A 19816-nucleotide genomic window follows, 5' to 3' on the forward strand; every position below is an offset into this window, starting at 1 on the left:
GGAGTATTCTATTATACAAGTTCACATCTTTTAGAATCCTAATTTTGTTATAGAATCTTTAGATAGCCATTGCCTAATTTATCAACTATATGATGTATTTTGATATGAATATAATTAAATCAAGTTACAACCGGTTTTAAATATAATAAAGTGGCAAAACTGGCAGATTAGTAATCTTGTAGTTTATTTTTTTACCTTTAAGAAGAGATCCAAGTGATTTATTAATCCTGCCTTTAAAAAAATTAGGATGGATAATTAAAAAATCCTGTCATTTCTAATTTGTTTCTTTCTGGTTTGAAAAGTTAGAGTAACAAGTAATAACCTCACAACTTTGCCAACAAAGGTCCATCTAGTTAAGGCTATGGTTTTTCCAGTAGTCATGTATAGATGTGAGAGTTGGACAATAAAGAAAGCTGAGCACTGAAGAATTGATATTTTTGAACTGTGGTGTTGGAGAAGACTCTTGAGAGTCCCTTGGACTGCAAGGACATCCAACCAGTCCATCCTAAAGGAGATCAGTCCTGAGTGTTCATTGGAAGGACTGATGTTGAAGCTGAAACTCCAACACTTTGGCCACCTGATGCGAAGAGCTGACTCATTTGAAAAGACCCTGATGCTGGGAAAGATTGAAGGCATGAAGAGAAGGGGATGGCAGAGGATGAGATGGTTGGATGGCATCATTGACTCAAAGGACATGGGTTTGGGTAAACTCCAGGAATTGGTGATGGACAGGGGAGGCCTGGCGAGCTGTGGTCCATGGGGTCATAAAGAGTCAGACACAACTGAGCAACTGAACTGAACTGAACCTCATAACAAAAGAGTTTTTAAGAGTTTATTTGCTGAGTGTTCTCAGCACTGAGCCATGACCTGGAGAGGAGCAGAGTGAGGAGAGAGTGAGATACCTAGGCTAGGTCTATATACTTTAAGAATCCAGATTTGTTCCTTGGCTCAAAAGCAGGGACAGAAGAAAAAGAAGTTATTCATGACCTAAAGGGGATTTTGATATTAAGTTCATGGGCAAAAATAACAATGACAAGTGTTTTTCTCATCTCTTTGGAGGACTAGGAGCAATATAAACATTTTGCAGAGAACAATGAAAACATGTTAGGTTTAACTAAGCTGACAGTTCTATAAGCTCTTAGCTACAGTAAAAGGAAGGCAGTTTTGTGTTACATCAGGAGAGAATCCTTATTACAAACATGTAGCGTTGTTGTAAATCCTCTTCTCTGAATGAATGCTTTAAACCAGTAACTCTGCCATAGGTGTCACAGTGAGCTGGTCTTCTAGGGTCCAGTTCATTTGAAGATAAGTCTACTATGCTTTCTGAACTTTTGCAGCACTACCAGTACAATAACAGTAACTTCATTTCTTGAACATGGAGCTGTTGAGGATTTTGTGAGTAAGTATGTGTAAAACATTTGAACAGGCTATCTGGAACATTTATGTCTGATGCACAATAGCTATTCATTGGAAGGAGATACACAATTTTGGACGCTCTCTTTAGGAAAAGAATGCAAAATAAAAATATCAAAAGTTTACAAATTTTAAAAACTTCAAATGCTACATAAAATCAAAATCCATAGAAGTAATAATATTTTAATTAGTTGCCTCACACATCTCCGTAAATGCTTTTGTCTTACTTTTTTATCTGCATTTTTTTTTATTATCTATGCATGTTTTAGTCACTCAGTCGTGTCCAACTCTTTGCGACACCATGTACTGTAGCCTGCCAGGCCCCTCTGTCCATGGAGTTCTCCAGGCCAAGAATACTGAAGTGTATTGCGATCTCCTTCTCCAGGGCATCTTCCCGACCCAGGGATCGAACCTGTGTCTCCTGCATTGCAGGCAGATTCTTTACCATCTGAGCCACTAGGGAATCCCAATCTCTGTATGATGTTTAAAAAGATATTTCATGGAAGGAATGGAGAAGTCATTCAGTTTTTCCTCTTCCTCTAGCACAATTAATTGAAAGTTATTTTATTATTTTTGACAGTTTTTAAAAAAAGATTTATTAATTTGTTTTGCTGCCTCAAGTCTTGGCTCCGGCACATGGAATCTTCATTGCGTCATGTGGGATCTTTGAGGATGGTGCAGAGATTCTCCAGTTGAGGATGGCACCCAGACTCTCCAGTTAAGGTGCAGAGGCTTTGTTGCTCCACAGCATGTGGGATCTTAGTTCTCTGATCAGGGGTTAAACCTTTGTTCCCTACATTGCCAGGCAGATTCTCAACTGCTGGGCTACCAGGCAAGTCCCCATTATCGGCAGTTTTGAAAGGCTTATTTCAACTTCATAATTGATAATGCAATGTGCATTTTAATATTGTTGGAACTCCGAGAAAATCTCTGGTGTGTTTCATATATGACTTAAAGTTTGTGAAATAGTTCCCATGGAGTAGTTTCTGGCCCCATATATCTTAGATCTTATTTCTCTTCCATAATCAGTACTGGATACCACAGAACATGTGCATCTCTTCATACATCCCCTAGCCTGGCCCCTGAAAGAGTCAGCATGTGAACTGGAGGAGTCACCTCAGAAGCCATTGCTACATTAGGATAACTGGCAATAATTGAACAACACTTGGAAGTGCCTGCAAATCACATAAACATATCTTACTAAATGCAAACTACATGTATCCCTAATTACGGAAACCTTGCAATACTTAGCTATCAAAAACACTTGGCCACTCCCTCAGCCATATTTGGAAAAATCAGAGATTCTGGCTATGTCTACAGGGAACTATTAGACACATCAAAATTGTAAATAGAAGCAGTTTAATTATTCTGGGACTGAGTGTTTGCTTGAATTGTGAACCCAGAAGCATTATGCTTACTTCTGCATGTCCACCTTCACAAATTCAGATACAGTCGTCTAATAAAGGAAAATTAGTCTTTTCAGACAATTAAGTTATAACGTGTCAAATTTTTATTTGAGTTTGATTGCAAAGGAAAAGTCTTCTAAAAGACCAATGCAAAGATTTCTATCTTGGTAGAGACATTTATAAGAAAAGAAAATTGTTAGTAATCATTTTTAGACTCCAAAGCAAACAAAAAAGGGTGACTTCTGATTAATAGGTCACTCTCAACCTCATTTAGGTCTATTAGAAATCTGCTCAAACAGTTTGTCTGTGATGCTAATTTCTTCCCAGAAGGATGTTGCAGATTATGTAGCTCAAAAAGTTCTGTATCAGACCATGTTTAGCAATAGTTTTTCCTTTAGCATAGAAAAAGGTCAGTGTTTGGATTAGATTTGAATTTCAGCCAAGTGACTTCCTCAGGTAACTTAATCTCCAAGAGCTTCGATTTGCTTCTCTACTGAAGGAGATAATAATCTTTACTTCACCTGGGTTGTTGTGGAAATGATAGGAGCTAATTAAAAATATGTCTAACACAAAGTCTTGAAATTTGAAAGTGCTCTATAATGGTAGTTTTCTTCTTCCTCTTTGAGACTATGATGCAACTCATTTCCTTTTTTTGTGTGTGTGCTCTAATAATAGACGTTGTGCTCTCAAAAATAATTTTGAATTGAATTATTTGTTCCAGCAGTGGTCCCCAACCTTTTTGGCACAGGGACCAGTTTCTTGGGCTTCCCTGATGTCTAAGTTGGTAAAGAATCTGCCTGCAATCCAGGAGACCATGGTTTGATTCCTGGATCAGGAGGATCCACTGGAGAAGGGATAGGCTACCCACTCCAGTATTCTTGGCTTCCCTGGTGGCTCAGCTGGTAAAGAATGTGCCTGAAATGTGGGAGACGTAGGTTTGATTCTTGGGCTGGGAAGATCCCCTGGAGAAGGAAACAGCCACCCACTTCAGTATTCTGGCCTGGAGAATTCCACGGACTGTATAGTCCAGGGGGTTGCAAAGAGTCAGACATGACTGAGCAGCTTTGACTTCACTGTACTTCACCAGTTTTATGGAAGACAGTTTTTCATTGGACCAGAGGCAGGGGAATGGAGTCAGGATGATTCAAGCACATTGCGTTTATCATGCATTTGATTTCTAGTCTGACGCCACCACTGATCTGACAGGAGGTACTGGTCCGTGGCCCAAAGGTTGGGGACCTCTGCTCTAAAGGCAGCTTTACTGTCTTAAATACAAAAGAAGAAAAAGAACAATATAAATGGTTTGCTGGGTCACCAGAAAAAGATGGGCAGTGTTATGACGCATATGACTGAATTTTTATAAAACAGTCAAAATATAAATAATTGAAAAAGCATGTTTCCTACAGAAAAATATATAGTAGCTTTATTCAATGAAACCAAGAACTTTCTCTACCAAGTTCCCTATGTATAATAACTAACAGAACGTTGAAAAAAAGATTATTATAATTTATTATGGGATTTCCCTGCTGGCTCAATGGAAAAGAATTTGCCTGCTAGTGTAGGAGATGTGGGTTTGATCCCAGGGTTAGGAGAGTCCCTGGAATACACACAGTATTCTTGCCTGGAGAATCCCATGGCTAGAGGAGTCTGGTGGGCTACAGTCCACAGGGTCGTAAAGAGTTGAACATGACTTAACGACTAAGCAACAACAACATGGTCTATTATATTCTTCAAATGAATGAATAATAGTTAGATGCTAGATCACTTATAAATTATACCTTAATTTAAGGTTAATTTGTACAACACCTCTAAGAAGATGATTTTGCTATTCTTGTTTTTAAATTGTGAAAACAAAGGCTTATCATTTTTCATTAGTCTAAGGTCACATAATTAGAAAAGAATATAGGTAGCTCTCAAAACCAGAACATCTGTATCCCAAGCCATGCTCTTTCTCCAGCACCACATTGTCATTCCTAGATGGTCTGTTGGGGGTCTTTATAACTTGATCAAGAAGATAAATTGTATTTATTGTAAAAATGAAGTTAGTAATTTCTTTGATAGTTGTTGGCATTCGCCTATGATGCCAAGTACATTTCTAAGGATTCAATTCCAGGCGGATATTTATAAGGTGAAAAGGCAAGTATTTAACCATGCTTGGAACTAGGACTCCTTACTGGATAATCAGAATGGATATTGGCTTTAGTTCTGGAGCACTTTCCTGGAGGCCAGAGCTGTTCCAGGGGTTAATGCTACATGTACCTCATCCTGGTGAAGGTTTCCTGGAGAGGAAGGGCCAACCTGTGAAGGACATGATGCCTTTAGAGGGTTCAATTATGAATTTTTTTTTCTTTTTCCCTGTCATAAATGAACAACCAGGCTCATTTATGACAGAAAAAGAGAAAAGAAAAACAAAAACAAAGAATGGATGCTTTTGAGTTGTGGAGAAGACTCTGGAGAAGACTCTTGAGATTCCCTTGAACAGCAAGATCAAACCAGTCAATCCTAAAGGAAATCAATCCTAAATATTCATTGGAAGGACTGATGCTGAAGCTAAAATTCCAATTCTTTGGCCACCTAATGCAAAGAGCCAACTCAGTTGAAAAGACCCTGATGATGGGAAAGATTGAAGGCAAAATGAAAAGGGGGCTGCAGAGGATGAGATGGTTAGATAACATCACCAACTCAATGAACATAAATCTGAGCAAACTCTGGAAGATAGTGAACGACAGGGGAGCCTGACATGCTGCTGTCCATGGGGTTGCAAAGAGGTGAACATGACTTAGCAACTTAACAAAAACAAATGGTTGTATCTCTGAGTGTCAACAACATATCAGCCCTAAATACACTTCTTTAGTAAAATACTTTGGATGGGATTGCCAAAATTGAAGTAGTGACTGTTTATGAATGTGGAATTGTAGGTGACTTCTATTCTTTACAGTTTAATTTATTCATTCAGCATACATTTACTGAAAGCCTTGTAAATAGCAGGCATTCCTAGATTTCAGAAGTAAGACAGGGGCTGTTTCTGTTACTTTCATTGGTGTTATATTTATAATCAGAGACTATTCCACAGAGTTAATTAAAGAAGTTATATCAAATATATGAATGGTAAGAAGAAATGTCCTGAGAAGAATAAATCCAGAACTTTAAAAAGATTAAATTATATTTATTAAAAATGCATGGCAAAAAAAAGTTAACAAGTTATTTGTATAGACACCTAATTTTTTAGCAATTCATTTAGTATCCATTTTAATGTGAACAGGTGCTACTGAATGCCTATTTAATGTACAAATGTCAATACCATATTGAGTGACAGGAAGAGTTAACTTAGACACATTCCATCAAATTTAAGAGTCTGGTCTGGTCAAGACCGTGGTGAGAGTTCTCGTATTTTAATATAGCACAATGCTATTTATGTGTAGATTTTTATTTCTTAATGAAGTTTCCTATGGGGAAGAATGTCTGATTTTAGAAATTGGTAAGGATTTTCAGTGCTTATATCAAATACTGGCCTTCTCATGTTTTTAGAACATAGATATGTATTGTTTTATTTCTTACTTAGTATTTTTAGAGAGACAAAAGGAGAGGAAAATTGGAAGTGAAGTTAGAAAAAGATTCTGTGTCTTTGGACAAAGAGAAAATTTAACCAGACAAGAAGGTCTTGACTAGCCAGTTCTACAACTAATCAGTGGTGACTGACTCAAGTATAATCCAGCCCAAATATTCAAAATCTACTATTTCACACATAGGCTCTTTCCATTGATTAACCTACTAGATATTCATGCATAAAAAGCTCTACTAATTGCATTTCTGTAAAGCATTAACCAGAAAATCAATAACTTGTCCTAAGCAGAGAAATTTAAAATGTCTCATATTCATGGCCCTTCTGTTGATTGTAGAACCTGTTTAGTGAGGTTTCTGTTTCTACCTCATGTATAGTGATGTTGCAGTGCTGTGTGGGGAAAGCACATTATGCTTGCAAATGTTGCGGAAAAAATATCTGGGGAATGGAAGACTCCAGTTGTTCTCGGGTGTTGTCTCCATTGATGAGGCCAAGCATTTGCTCTGACACAATCTCATTTCAGCTGGGTCTCCTTTTAAGAAGGCTTCAAATCCTTATCTCTTCTGGTGAAAATAATATTTGGAATTCTTTTGGGGGCTCAATATATTCAGACATACTTAAATTCATTTGTGTTTGGAACTGACCTCTTGCCCCTGATCCCCCTCTCATTAGCTACTCCCCTTCTTCAAAGTATAGTGAAGTAGTTTTTAAAACTTTTTCAACAATAATTATTTTTCCAAATAAAATTTGAACATGACTGCTCAATATATATTTATATAAAGAAAGGGATTCTCTGTCAAGGGACTCTCTTTCTTCCAATGTCGTCAGTGAAATTCCATGGAGCATTCTATGAAAACCTCTGGAATAATGCAAAGAACACTTGCACAGGAATTAGAGTTGCAATCCCTGAGTTGTTCAGTAATTCAGTTCATTTATTAAACATTTTCAGTATGCAAAGCACTAAAATGCTAAGGGGAAAAAGGCCCTCAAGAGACTTAACCTTCAAGTGTGGGAAAAAAACAGGTACAGGAAAAAGTTCTAGATGCTTTGCAAGGTCAGTGATATATATTGATCACTCTGGACCTTGTTTTTTGGTAAATTAAAATAAATAACTTCAGACTACACATAGAACTGTGCTTTTGAACTGTGGTGTTGGAGAAGACTCTTGAGAGTCCCTTGGACTGCAAGGAGATCCAACCAGTCCATCCTAAAGGAGATCAGTCCTGGGTGTTCATTGGAGGGACTGATGTTGAAGCTGAAACTCCAATACTTTGGCCACCTGATGCGGAGAGCTGACTCATTTGAAAAGACCCTGATGCTGGAAAAGACTGAAGGCAAGAGGAGAAGGGGACAACAGAGGATGAGATGGTTGGATGGCATCACGGACACAATGGACATGGGTCTGGGTGGACTCTGGGAGTTGGTGATGGACAGGGAGGCCTTGCGTACTGTGGTTCATGGAGTCGCAAAGAGTCGGACACGACTGAGTGACTGAAGTGAAAACACATAGGACCTTACTACTCTCACATGCTTGACCCTGTGATTCCGTTACTCTGTGCCATTGAATTTGGATCACAGAGGAAAGCCGCTGGAAATGGACGTGAGACATGAAGGTACAAGGACTGGATGCAGCACGTGCATCTGTGAAATTTTTGTAATGTTGAGAAAAGTATACATGATAGTCAGTGAGATAAGAGTGAAAAAATAAATGCATAGTTGCTAAGGAGCAGAATTACTGGGCATCATCTTCAGCTATTTTGAAATGCTCTTCTACCTCCACGATGCACAGGAAACTCAGCTTTTCCCTGATAACTAAGCTCCCTTTTCCAGTGAAGGCCTCTTATCCTCCAGCTTCATCTCCAATCCAGTTTCACAAGATCAGGGTCATGCTACCAAAAGTCTCTGCTTATTTATTCCAATAAAAAGAATCACTCTCCATTGAGAGTGCATGTTGATAATTTATATAGAAGAAGGTAAGGGAAGAAAAATTGCAGCTGTATGAATTTAATACAAATTAAATGTAGTTAATTTTAATTATTTAATAATATGATATAAATGCATCAATTCAAAGAAGAAAGGCAATGATGACAGAATGTGATGTCATCAGGTAAGAATTATAATAGTAATATTATTATTCTTATTTATATAAGCCACAGTCTTCCTGGAGTTTTGGAAAAGGAGAAGAAGTACACTAACCTATACTTGGGACCTTATTGAATGGGAAGAAGAGGAGGTAAGATGTTAAGAGACCAGGAGATAAAAACTGGAATAACATACGATGTAGGAAAACACTCACTGCCTTAACGTCTAAGCAGAAAGCAGCTAAACCCAGTTCAGTCTTCCCTTGACTTTTTTTTTGTTTTACTAACAACATTGTTATTTTATGAATATAATAGACACCAATGATAAAATATGTACTTTTTTAAGAGCACTTCTTTAATGTTTCCTTAAATTCCATTAGTGGAAAATCATGCCAATTAAAATATAGCTTAGGGTTTAACCTGGAAATTATCTTGCATCTAATTTTTTGCAAGTTGCTTCTTTGCCAAGACTCAACATAGAAGTAGGCCAAATTCCAAGAATTTAGTCAATATTGGATGATTTTTTTTTTTTACTTTATGCCTTAGATATTTAATTAACTTTAGTTTTTCTCATAGGAAACCCTTCGTCCCCAGTTCGAAGCAAAGTATTACAAGATGGAGCGAGTGAATCCTATCAGTGGAAAACCTGAACCACATCAGCCTTCCTCAGACAAAGTCACTCGTCTTCTTGTTTCTATCTCAGGAATATTCTTCATGGTAAAGTAGAACCATCAGTCTCAGAATATTGTGGGATTCCAGGGTTAGAAAGAAGTTCTAAAATACCAACTCATATTGTGACCCTGAGGGGGTAAGCAACTGTATCCTGTTCAGTATGTTGGTGGTACATACATACTATTAAGCAAAATAAAAATCACAGCAGGTCATGCAGTAATTGCAGAGGGAGTTTGCATATATTTTTAAATAAAATACTGTCTGGGAGAAACAAAGATCATCTAAGAAAAAGTGGAAATTATGTAAGTCATCCTAAAATTAGATCCTCTGTTTTAAAACCAAGCATTCATGTGACAGTTGAGATTTGAACAACATATCATGCTAAAACAACTGAGGCTTACACTGTTTATTTTGACTCTAATGTAACTCAGTTCTTTAAAGGAAATGTTAAATTTATGTACGCTTTCTTGGAAAAGTAAATTTCTTTAGCTTTTGGGGTCAATGTTTTGGATCTATGTTGTTGCTTTTATTTTTTTAATAATGCAAAACGTGGATGTCTCTTCCGGTCTCCCATTTTGTAGATTTCCCTGGTGATCACTGCAGTGTTCGCTGTTGTGGTATATCGCCTGGTTGTCATGGAACAGTTTGCATCATTCAAGTGGAATTTCATCAAACAACACTGGCAGTTTGCAACTTCCGCTGCTGCAGTCTGTATCAATTTTGTAATCATTATGGCACTGAATGTTGTAAGTGTTTACAATTTTTCAGTAGGTGTAAAGTGGGTGAGTAGAAGAGAGGTCTGTGTTTCCTTTATATTTGGATTGGATTTATAAGAAGCCAAAATAAGGCCAAGTATCACTTCTGGCAAAGACAGTTTGGCTTAACAGGAAGTATTTCATTTGTGTGGTTTACATGATTTTTTAAAAAAATTAAAATCCATGACAGTTGTATTGTCTTCCTTGGTCTTTGAATTTATAGTTTATTTATTTATTTTTATTTTTGGTTGTGCTGGGTCTTTGTTGCTTTGCACAGGCTTTATCTAGTTGCAACAAGCGAGGGCTAATCTTCTTTGTAGTGCCCTAGCTTCTCATTGCAGTGGCTTCTCTTGCGGAGCACAGGCTCTAGGCACATGGACTTCAGTAGCTTTGACACACAGGTGCGTGTGGAATCTTCCCAAACTGGGGATCGAACCAGTGTCGTCTGCATTGGCAGTGGATTCCTATCCACTGCTCCAGCAGCGAAGTCTTGGGTTTATAACTTGATTTAGTGATAGCTTCCACTCATCAAGTATCTAGTGTGTGCTGGAAATGGTGCTGTGCTCTTTATTTAAGATGCTATGCTCTTTTCATTCAGATAAGGAATTGTTAGGTTTAGAAAACCAGTCCAACAAATTCAAACTCCGAGAATTTATTGGAAAGATATAGAAAATTCTGTTTGAAAGTGTAGCCTCGTTACCTCCAAGACCTCACGTGAAATGGAAAACAGTTTCTCCATTTGCATTTCTCTGAGACTAAGTATTTTTTCCTTCCTTCCTTTCTCTTCATCTTTCTGTCTTTCTCTCCCTGTTTCTCCTTTCTCTCTCTCTCTTCCTTTCTTCCATTCTCATCTTTTTTTTTTAAAACAATGATTCTATTTGCATTTGTTTTCATGGGGAAGAGACTGTTTTTATCAGCAAAAGACTATATTGCCTAACAATGGCCGCTGTTTCAGTGTCTGGTGTGCTGGTGCATTGATATGCTTTTCTTATCTTCATTGACTCTAACTTCATGATCCTGTTGGTCAGTTTCTGTAGTTTATTTAACTTAGATCATCCAGTGTTTTAATGTGCTAATTTCTCAGAGAGTGCATGTGATTGGTTCAACATCACATATACCAATTAACTTGTGAACCAAATGTCTGTGGCTGAGAGGACATTATGCTTAGGTCTGCCCCTTTAGCAAGGTCTGTGGTTGGGGTCCTATTTTCTCTGAAGACAGGAGGCATTGACTGGCTCATTTAGAACAATTTATTTCCTTTAATTCTTCCAACACCACCACACGATCAATATTCTCTCCATTATGTAAATAAGGAAACTACAATTCAGAGAGCTTAAATAACTTGTCCCAGATTGTGCATTTAATAAGTATTAGTGCTTGCATATTTATTTACATGATAATTCATGTAGAGAGCTGACCAGTACACACATAATGATGTTGATACCATAAACAGGTAATATGTATCTGGGTCCAAACTAGATTGACACTGGTGTTATATGATTAGTTGGGAAGGGACTGGAACCATTTTCTATTTAACTTTAAAATAATCAGGGAAGTTCTTAAGTGAAAAGTGAATAGTCACTTGAAGAAATGGGTAAATTTCAATGCAAGGACAATAGTTAGTATTTTCTACTGGAGTTTGCTTTCTTCAGGTTCAGTTTATTTGCAGAAGGAGAATATTTTTTTACTGTATCTCCAAGTAAGCCATACAGTATTTTAATTTATGCTTTTGACTCATGGATTGAAATGAACAATAAACATTGAAAAACTACAGAGCTAGGATGAAGAGGGCTGTGTGATAATCTATGAAAGGCAGTATAGGTTGTATGTTGCACAAAATCACCACAGTGAAGGAGGAGCCATTCACAACATGGGTTTTATACAACAGATTTTTATATCTTTAATTCTTATGTTAACTGTTCAAGCAGATAGGGAAAGAAATTGTTTAAGGAAAAGCAGGCTTTAGTGGTTAATATATTTATTTCTAGGTAACACTAGCGATAAGCTAGTATGATTTTAAATTGATTCATTTTCCTATTCTTGGTAGGTTGGTTGAATATTAAATTTTAATAGTATTTAAGTACATGACATACAGTTACATAAGAAGGATATATAATTTCACTTGATTTCGATGGGAATACATCTGCATTTTGAAGAATGACAATAAAATGTTAATAGTGGTTATATTTCAGGAGTGGGATAATATTTGATTTCATATTTTTTTCTCTTCATTCAAATGTTTATCTCTATATGTAGGTTTTGGTTTATAATCAGAAAAAAATAGTCTTTACTTTTAATACATAATACCATGATAAAAAATCTGGAACAAATCAGAATCGGAATGTACTTTTACTTTGTATATGAGTCACTCATAAAACCACAGCCACTTGGGTAGCTTTAGGTAGCAATTTCAAGTCATTTTTAAAATTTTGTCTTTCACCAAGTAGAGCAAAGGTTTACTGATGGCTGCATAGCATCCCAGGACACTCACACGCAGGCGTGCACACACGCACACGCTCTCTCTCTCTCTGTCTCTTTCTCTCTCTCTGTTCCTTCTGTTCTCATTTATGCTCTCCCCCTCCCTCCTGCCCCTCTGAACACTGTCCAGGCTTCCATCAGTTTGTATTGTCAGTTCCTCAACATACTGTCCAGATAAAAAGTAATGGACTTTAAAAACAGGCAAAACAGAGATTTGCTCCTTGACCTGTGTGATCCTGACTACCCTGCATAACATCTTTGAACTTTAATTTCTTGATCTTTCAAATGAGGGTAATAAGACAAATGCCTAGGGGGATTGAAAGATGGAATGAAATCTGCTTCTAGTGAATAGAAGTGTTCAATAAATGCTCATTTTCTTCCTATTTGTTCAGTGCTTTGAATTTTTATTTCTCTTTATAAGTCTATTTATACTCTCATTTCTTTTCCTGCAAAATACAAAATTTTCTTTATTTTTTTTTTCCGTTTTCCTCATCTTTAAATAATAGAGTTTGATTATTGCCCTTTAGTTCAAGATACAGGAATGCTGATGATCTTTTCTTTGATCCTTCTAAATTCTTCAGGCCACATCTGCATTTGTTAATAATTTTTTACTCTTTGTTCTTTATTATCTGCTACCTATAAATATGTAAATACTCATAGTGCTGGTAGAGAGAAAATAAATCACATATAGGTTGTTGTATTATATGTTTTCATCAAATATACATCTAAATATAAGAAAGTTGAAATGTTTACTTATTTCATACAGAAATCATACCATTACACTATGGTAATTTCAGTAGTCTTGTTCTTCTTATGTCTTAATTTTATTTTATCCTTTTTTAAATCCATTGTTTATTAGCATTGAACTATAAAATAGCTACATTGTTCTTATAAAACTAAAGACGGTATAAGGATATTTAAAATATTAGATGAAAGTTACTTTTCTCAATCCAAAATGCCAGTCTCCTCCCTTCCTACCATAAACTAATTGTACCCATTGGAGATAATCAATGTTAATGGTTTCATGTCTGTAAATCTCCACTCCCCCCATCAATTATTATTGCCTTCAAAAATGTACCCTGTGTTCCTGGGTTTATTTGGCAATTTGTTCCAGAGACCTACCGATCTTCAAATACATCTTAAGTACTGAAATGGGCTCATATTTTTGAAGATGGACAATATTTCACAGACAAAGACAATGAAGACGACAAATATGATTAATTAATTTTTGCTTGGGAAGGCAAGCATGACAGCTCTGGTAACAGAGCTTCCACATTCAGTGTTCATTCCGTAATCCCTACCCAGAAAATTACTGATCATTTCAGTTAAACTAAAGGACATGTTACAATCAGAACTGCATTTGAATTAATTAGGAACTTTTATCCTCAAACATTTTCCCTACAAGTTCAGTTCAGTTCAGTCGCTCAGTCATGTCTGACTCTTTGTGACCCTATGAACCACAGCACACCAGGCCTCCCTGTCCATCACCAACTCCCAGGGTCCACCCAAACACATGTCCATAGAGTCAATTAAGCCATCCAACCATCTCACCCTCTGTTGTCCCCTTCTCCTCCTACCCTCAATCTTTCCCAGCATCAGGGTTTTTTCAAATGAGTCAGCTCTCCACATCAGGTGGCCAAAGTATTGGAGCTTCAGCTTCAACATCAGTCCTTCCAATAGACACCCGGGACTGATTTTTAGGATGGACTGGCTGGATCTCCTTGCAGGCCAAGGGACTCTCAAGAGTCTTCTCCAACACCACAGTTCAAAAGCATCAATTCTTCGGTGCTCAGCTTTCTTTATAGTCCAACTCTCACATCCATACATGACCACTGGAAAAACCATAGCCTTAACTAGACGGATCTTTGTTGGCAAAGTAATGTCTCTGCTTTTTAATATGCTGTCTAGGTTGGTCATAACTTTCCTTCCAAGGTGTAAGTGACCTTTAATTTCATGGCTGCAATCACCATCTGCAGTGATTTTGGAGCCCAGAAAAATAAAGTCAGCCACTGTTTCCACTGTTTCCCCATCTATTTGCCATGAAGTGATGGAACTGGATGGCATGATCTTAGTTTTCTGAATGTTGAGCTTTAAGCCAACTTTTTCACTCTCCTCTTTCACTTTCATCAAGAGGCTCTTTAGCTCTTCTTCACTTTCTGCCATAAGGGTGGTGTCATCTGCATATCTGAGGTTATTGATATTTCTCCTGCCAATCTTGATTCCAGCTTGTGCTTCATTCAGCCCAGCATTTCTCATGATGTACTCTGGATAGAAGTTAAATAAGCACAATGACAATATATACCCTTGAAGTACTCCTTTTCCTATTTGGAACCAGTCTGTTGTTCCATGTCCAGTTCTAACTGTTGCTTCCTGACCTGCATACAGGTTTATCAAGAGGCAGGTCAGGTGGTCTGGTATTCCCATCTCTTTCAGAATTTTCCACAGCTTATTGTGATCCACACAGTCAAGGCTTTGGCATAGTCAATAAAGCGGAAATAGATATTTTTCTGGAACTCTCTTGCTTTTTTGATGATCCAGCGGATGTTGGCAATTTGATCTCTGGTTCCTCTGCCTTTTGTAAAACAAGCTTGAACATTTGGAAGTTCACGGTTCACATATTGCTGAAGCCTGGCTTGGAGAATTTTAAGCATTACTAGCGTGAGAGATGAGTGCAATTGTGCGGTAGATTGAGCATTCTTTGGCATTCTTCCTATTATCAGTGATATTGCAAAAAATTGAAATTTGACGAAAGTTTCCACTGATGTACCATACCCTAGTTTTGTATTATTCCAGGTGCTTCTCAATCCCCAGTCCCTTGACCTCTGATTCTATACCCCCTCTAGTCTCTCTCCTCAGTGACCACTCCTTCCTGAGAATCACAATTAACTCTCCAACATACACTCCTCTCACAGGTTCAGACACAGCTTCTTCTCACTAAGTTTATATTTTTGATGAGGTTTAACGTATTCTCCCTTCCAAAGTACTTGCATTTTACAGATAAGAAGACCTCTAGAGACAGGTGAAGACAGTACTATTCTTATTATAGAAACTATCCTTTGAGATCCTTAAAATCCCACTGTGTGTGTGTGTGTGTGTGTGGGTGCATGCCTGTGCTCAGTTGTGTTCAATGGACAGTAACCCATCAGGCTCCCACTAGCTCTACTTCTTTAAATACAAAAGCCTGTGTAAATACCTAGAGCTAAGTACAAGCATCCATAGTTCCCAGGAGAAAACAGCTGACTTTTCTTTTTTAAATGTTTATTGCTACTTGTTGAACATTTGGCATAAAGACAGGGATTCTTGGAAGTGAAATAGGCCATAGAACTTGTACTTTGCCGTTGCAACTAACTCAGGAGAAAATTTTAAATTGGATTTAGCATCAAGCAAGAACTATGTGACAGAGGATGAGATAATTGGATGGCATTACCGACTCAATGGACATGAGTCTGAGCAAGCTCCAGGAGTTGGTGATGGACAGGGAAGCCTGGCATGCTGCAGTCCAGGGGTTGCAAAGAGTCAGAGACAACTGAGTGACCGAACTGAAGAACTATGCAGTCTACTCAACAAATGTGAAGGGAATGTTACATTTCTCAGATTCAATCCATATAAAAAATTCCTTCCGAATTTATGCATTTCCTTCCTTCTCAGGATGTTAAGACACTTCACAGATTATCAAACAGTCCTACCAAACACATGAACACACGGGATTAATTTAAAAGCTTAATCAAATAAGGATAGATGAATATCAATTGATATCAAAATATCAGACCCTTTAAAAAAACATACCGCCAAAAGGATTCACCTGGAATACCAAATGCTACCTTTTGCTATTTTCAGACCAACACTAAATAAACAGCTTTGTTCCTTAATAACTTGACTTCGTGAAACTATATTCCCCAAATTAGGGATTTGGACTCGGTCAAAATACTCTATTAATCTAATATGTTTTTTGGCTATATGTCATATACATGAAATTACAAAATAAGTGCATGGAAAATAGTTTAAATCAGCCAAATATGTTTAATTGGAACTTTTCATATTTAATGGACACAGACTGAAACCTTAAGTCATTATTCATGCATTACTTTTGTCTCCTTCATCATGTCAGTGACTAACGAGAATTGTGCTTTGATAACATATCTCCTATTCATTCCCTGCTCCTCAGGCTCGCTTCTGCTTCCTTAGTTCAGCCAGCTACTTAGCATTTTTAACTTGAACTGTTGCCGCAGCCTGATTAGTCTTCCTGTCTGTATTTTCACCTCTTCCCATCTCCCTTTCACTCCATTGCTGCAATCGCCTTTCTAAATTGCAAATTTGATCATTGTAATTTTGTACTCGAATCTGTCTAACAGGTTCCCACTGCCTCTGATATCAATGGCAAGGAGGGTTTCCATTATTAAAATCGGTTTTCCCTTCTCTCCTCATTAGTGGTGTGTCCCGTCCCCTCCCTGTCTATCACACCCTGCATTGCAGCCTACAGACTCACTTGTGCTTGCTCCCTGGCATTCTGCTGTTTCGCACCCATTTCCGGGTTCGCAGTGCTTCCTCTGTTGGCCTTTATTTCCTTTTATCTCCTTGGAGAATATCTCTTCATCTTTGACAATTCCAGTTAAGGATCACTTCCTTCTTAAAATTTTTCTCAGTTCCACATATGAAATGAAATAATCTTTTGTGTCTCTTCTCATAGGTACTTTGGCAGGTCTGTTCTCCATTTTTATCAGATTCTCCTGGTAGAATCGAACAGTCTTTTGTGACTATTCTTCTGTTACAGTGCTTGGGACATGCCTTTTCTCCCCCTATCAGGGTATCAACTCCTCAAGAACTGGGACTGTAGCTTCCTCGTGTTTGTATCTCCAGGTCTTGCCGAATGACTAAAAGACATTTAGAATATATTTTCGAAGACATTTAAAATATTTTATTCTTCAAATATCCTAGCATTTTGAATATTACATTTGCTCAAAATTATTTTTGTTATTTGAATTATATTTTCAGTGTCTTTCAGGTTTTCTGCCCTTGTTATTTTAATTCAAATTAATGATCAAAGTATACACATTCTCTAAGCTTTTAAAATAGGTGGATCGAGCCATTCCTAAAGAAATGTTCAATTTGGGAGAGAGATATGGGTCAAGATAATAAAAATTTGATGACAGGCCAGTTTTACAGATCATAAAAGTAACTTAAAGGATTGTTTCCTGTTTTTTATTCATCAAATCACCTGAAACACTTTTGAAAAACTATAGATCCCTGAGTCTCATTCAGAATCTTCTTTGTAGGACTATGAAGTCTGTATTTAAAACAAAAAATAACCTGTAATGCTCTCCAAGTGATTCTGATCCAGTCATTCCCCAAAATAGCATTACAAAATCAGTGATTTAAGGGATATAAGGTAATTTTGATACACAGCCAAAATCGGAAATCACATATTCCAAATACAGAATACAAATAATTTAACAGTAGCTAAAATTTCAAGTTATTATCTTTAACATCTTTTACCAAGAGGACAGCTAAAAAACTTCAAAGCCAGAATTTAAAACCAGGACTTTATTTTTATAAATCCCATCATCCTTTTTCTTTTTTATTTTACTGACCCTGAAAATATGCTATTGAAGATACCATAAATAGCATGCTTAGCCACCATCAGGAAATATTTCCAAAAAGTTTTTAATAAAAATTTAAAATGCCATTATTTTTTAAATGTATGTTCTTGTTGCTTGACAACAAGATTCTTAATTCTTAATTTATCTTAATTCTTAATTAGTTAATTCTTAATTAGTTTAAGAATAGATTGCAATAGCATGACAGCTGTCTGGTCTCATGATTAATGCATAATTTTGAAGAAAAAAATAGAAACATCACAGCAGAAGTACTCTTACAGTTTGAAATAGCTGGAATTAAGCCAATTAAACTATTTCAGCATTGCCAATAAAAGGATGAATTCCTTTTGATTTTCCTCCTCTCATTTTAGAATCCATGTGCCATGCATAGAGCATGCTTTAACAAAAAAAAAAAAAAAGAAAGAAAACCCTTGAATATACTGGGCTGTTGTAAGTACTCCATGCTGGTTCTGGACTCATCCACATTATTTATTTATATTTTGCCACTTTATTTTTTTGATTGAAGGATATTTGCTTTACAGAATTTTGTGGTTTTCTGTCATACATCAAGAATCAGCCACAGGTACACCCATGTCCACTCCCTCCCAAACATCCCTTCCATCTCCCCCCATGTCTTTAGGTCTGTTCTCTGTCTGTTTCTCCATTGCTGCCCTGAAAATAAATTCATCAGTTGCATCTTTCTAGATTCCGTGTATATGCGTCAGTATATGATATTTCTCTTTCTGACTTCACTCTATCTAATAGGCTCTAAGTTCATCCATCTCATTAGAACTGACTAAAATCCATTCGTTTTTATGGCTGAGTAACATTCCATTGTGTGTATGTACCACTGCTTCTTTATCCATTCATCTATAGTGGACATCTAGGTTGCTTCCATGTTCTAGCTATTGTAAATAGTGCTGCATTGAACATTGGGGTACATGTATCTTTTTCAATTTTGGTTTCCTCAGGGTATATGCCCAGGAGTGGGATTGCTGGGTCATATGGTGGTTTTATTTTTAGTTTTTTAAGGACTCTCCATACTGTCTTCCATAGTGGCTGTATCAATTTACTTTCCCACCAGCAGTGCAAGAGGGTTCTCTTTTCTCCACACCCTCTGCATCATTTGTTGTTTGTAGATTTTTTGATGAGGGCCATTCTGACTGGTGTGAGGTAATATCTTATTGTGGTTTTGATTTGCAATTCTCTGATAATGAGAGATGTTGAGCATCTTTTGATGTGTTTGTTAGCCATCTGTATGTCTTTGGAGAAATGTCTGTGTAGGTCTTTTTCCCACTTTTTGATTGGGTTGTTTGTTTTTCTGATATTAATTTGTATGAGCTGCTTGTATATTTTGGAAATTAATTATGTCAGCTGTTTCCTTTGCTATTATTTTCTCCTATTCTGAGGGTTATCTTTTCACCTTGTTTGTAGTTTCCTTTGCTGTGCAAAAGCTTTAAGTTTAATTAGGTTCCACTTATTTATTTTTGTTTTTATTTCCATTACTCTAGGAGGTGGGTCATAGATCTTGCTTTGATTTATGTCATTGAGTATTCTGCCTATGTTTTCTTCTAAGAGTTTTATAGTTTCTGGTCTTGAAAGTAGGTTTTTAATTCATTTTGACTTTATCCTTGTGTATGGCATTAGCAAGTGTTCTAATTTCATTCTTTTGCACATAGCTCTCCATTTTTCCCAGCACCACTTATTGAAGAGGCTTATCTTTGCCCCATTGTATATTTTTGCCTCCTTTGTCAAAAATCAGGTACCCATAGGGTGTGGGTTTTATCTCTGGGCTCTCTATCCTGTTCTATATTTCTGTTTTTGTGACAGTACCATATTGTCTTGATGACTGTAG

General features: G+C 37.0%; 1 protein-coding gene across 1 annotated transcript in view; it reads left to right on the forward strand.

Annotated features, from left to right (window-relative positions):
• Window positions 1–19816, forward strand: part of ANO3 (anoctamin 3) — a 447078-nt gene that overhangs the window by 383380 nt on the left and 43882 nt on the right. The window contains exons 16-18 of the mRNA XM_070803970.1: window positions 8532–8614; window positions 9039–9179; window positions 9716–9880. Coding sequence (XP_070660071.1) covers window positions 8532–8614; window positions 9039–9179; window positions 9716–9880 — 389 coding nt within the window. The remainder of the gene's footprint in view (window positions 1–8531; window positions 8615–9038; window positions 9180–9715; window positions 9881–19816) is intronic.

Source organism: Bos indicus, chromosome 15 (assembly GCF_029378745.1).
Source record: "Bos indicus isolate NIAB-ARS_2022 breed Sahiwal x Tharparkar chromosome 15, NIAB-ARS_B.indTharparkar_mat_pri_1.0, whole genome shotgun sequence".
NCBI classification, from domain to species: Eukaryota; Metazoa; Chordata; class Mammalia; order Artiodactyla; family Bovidae; genus Bos; species Bos indicus.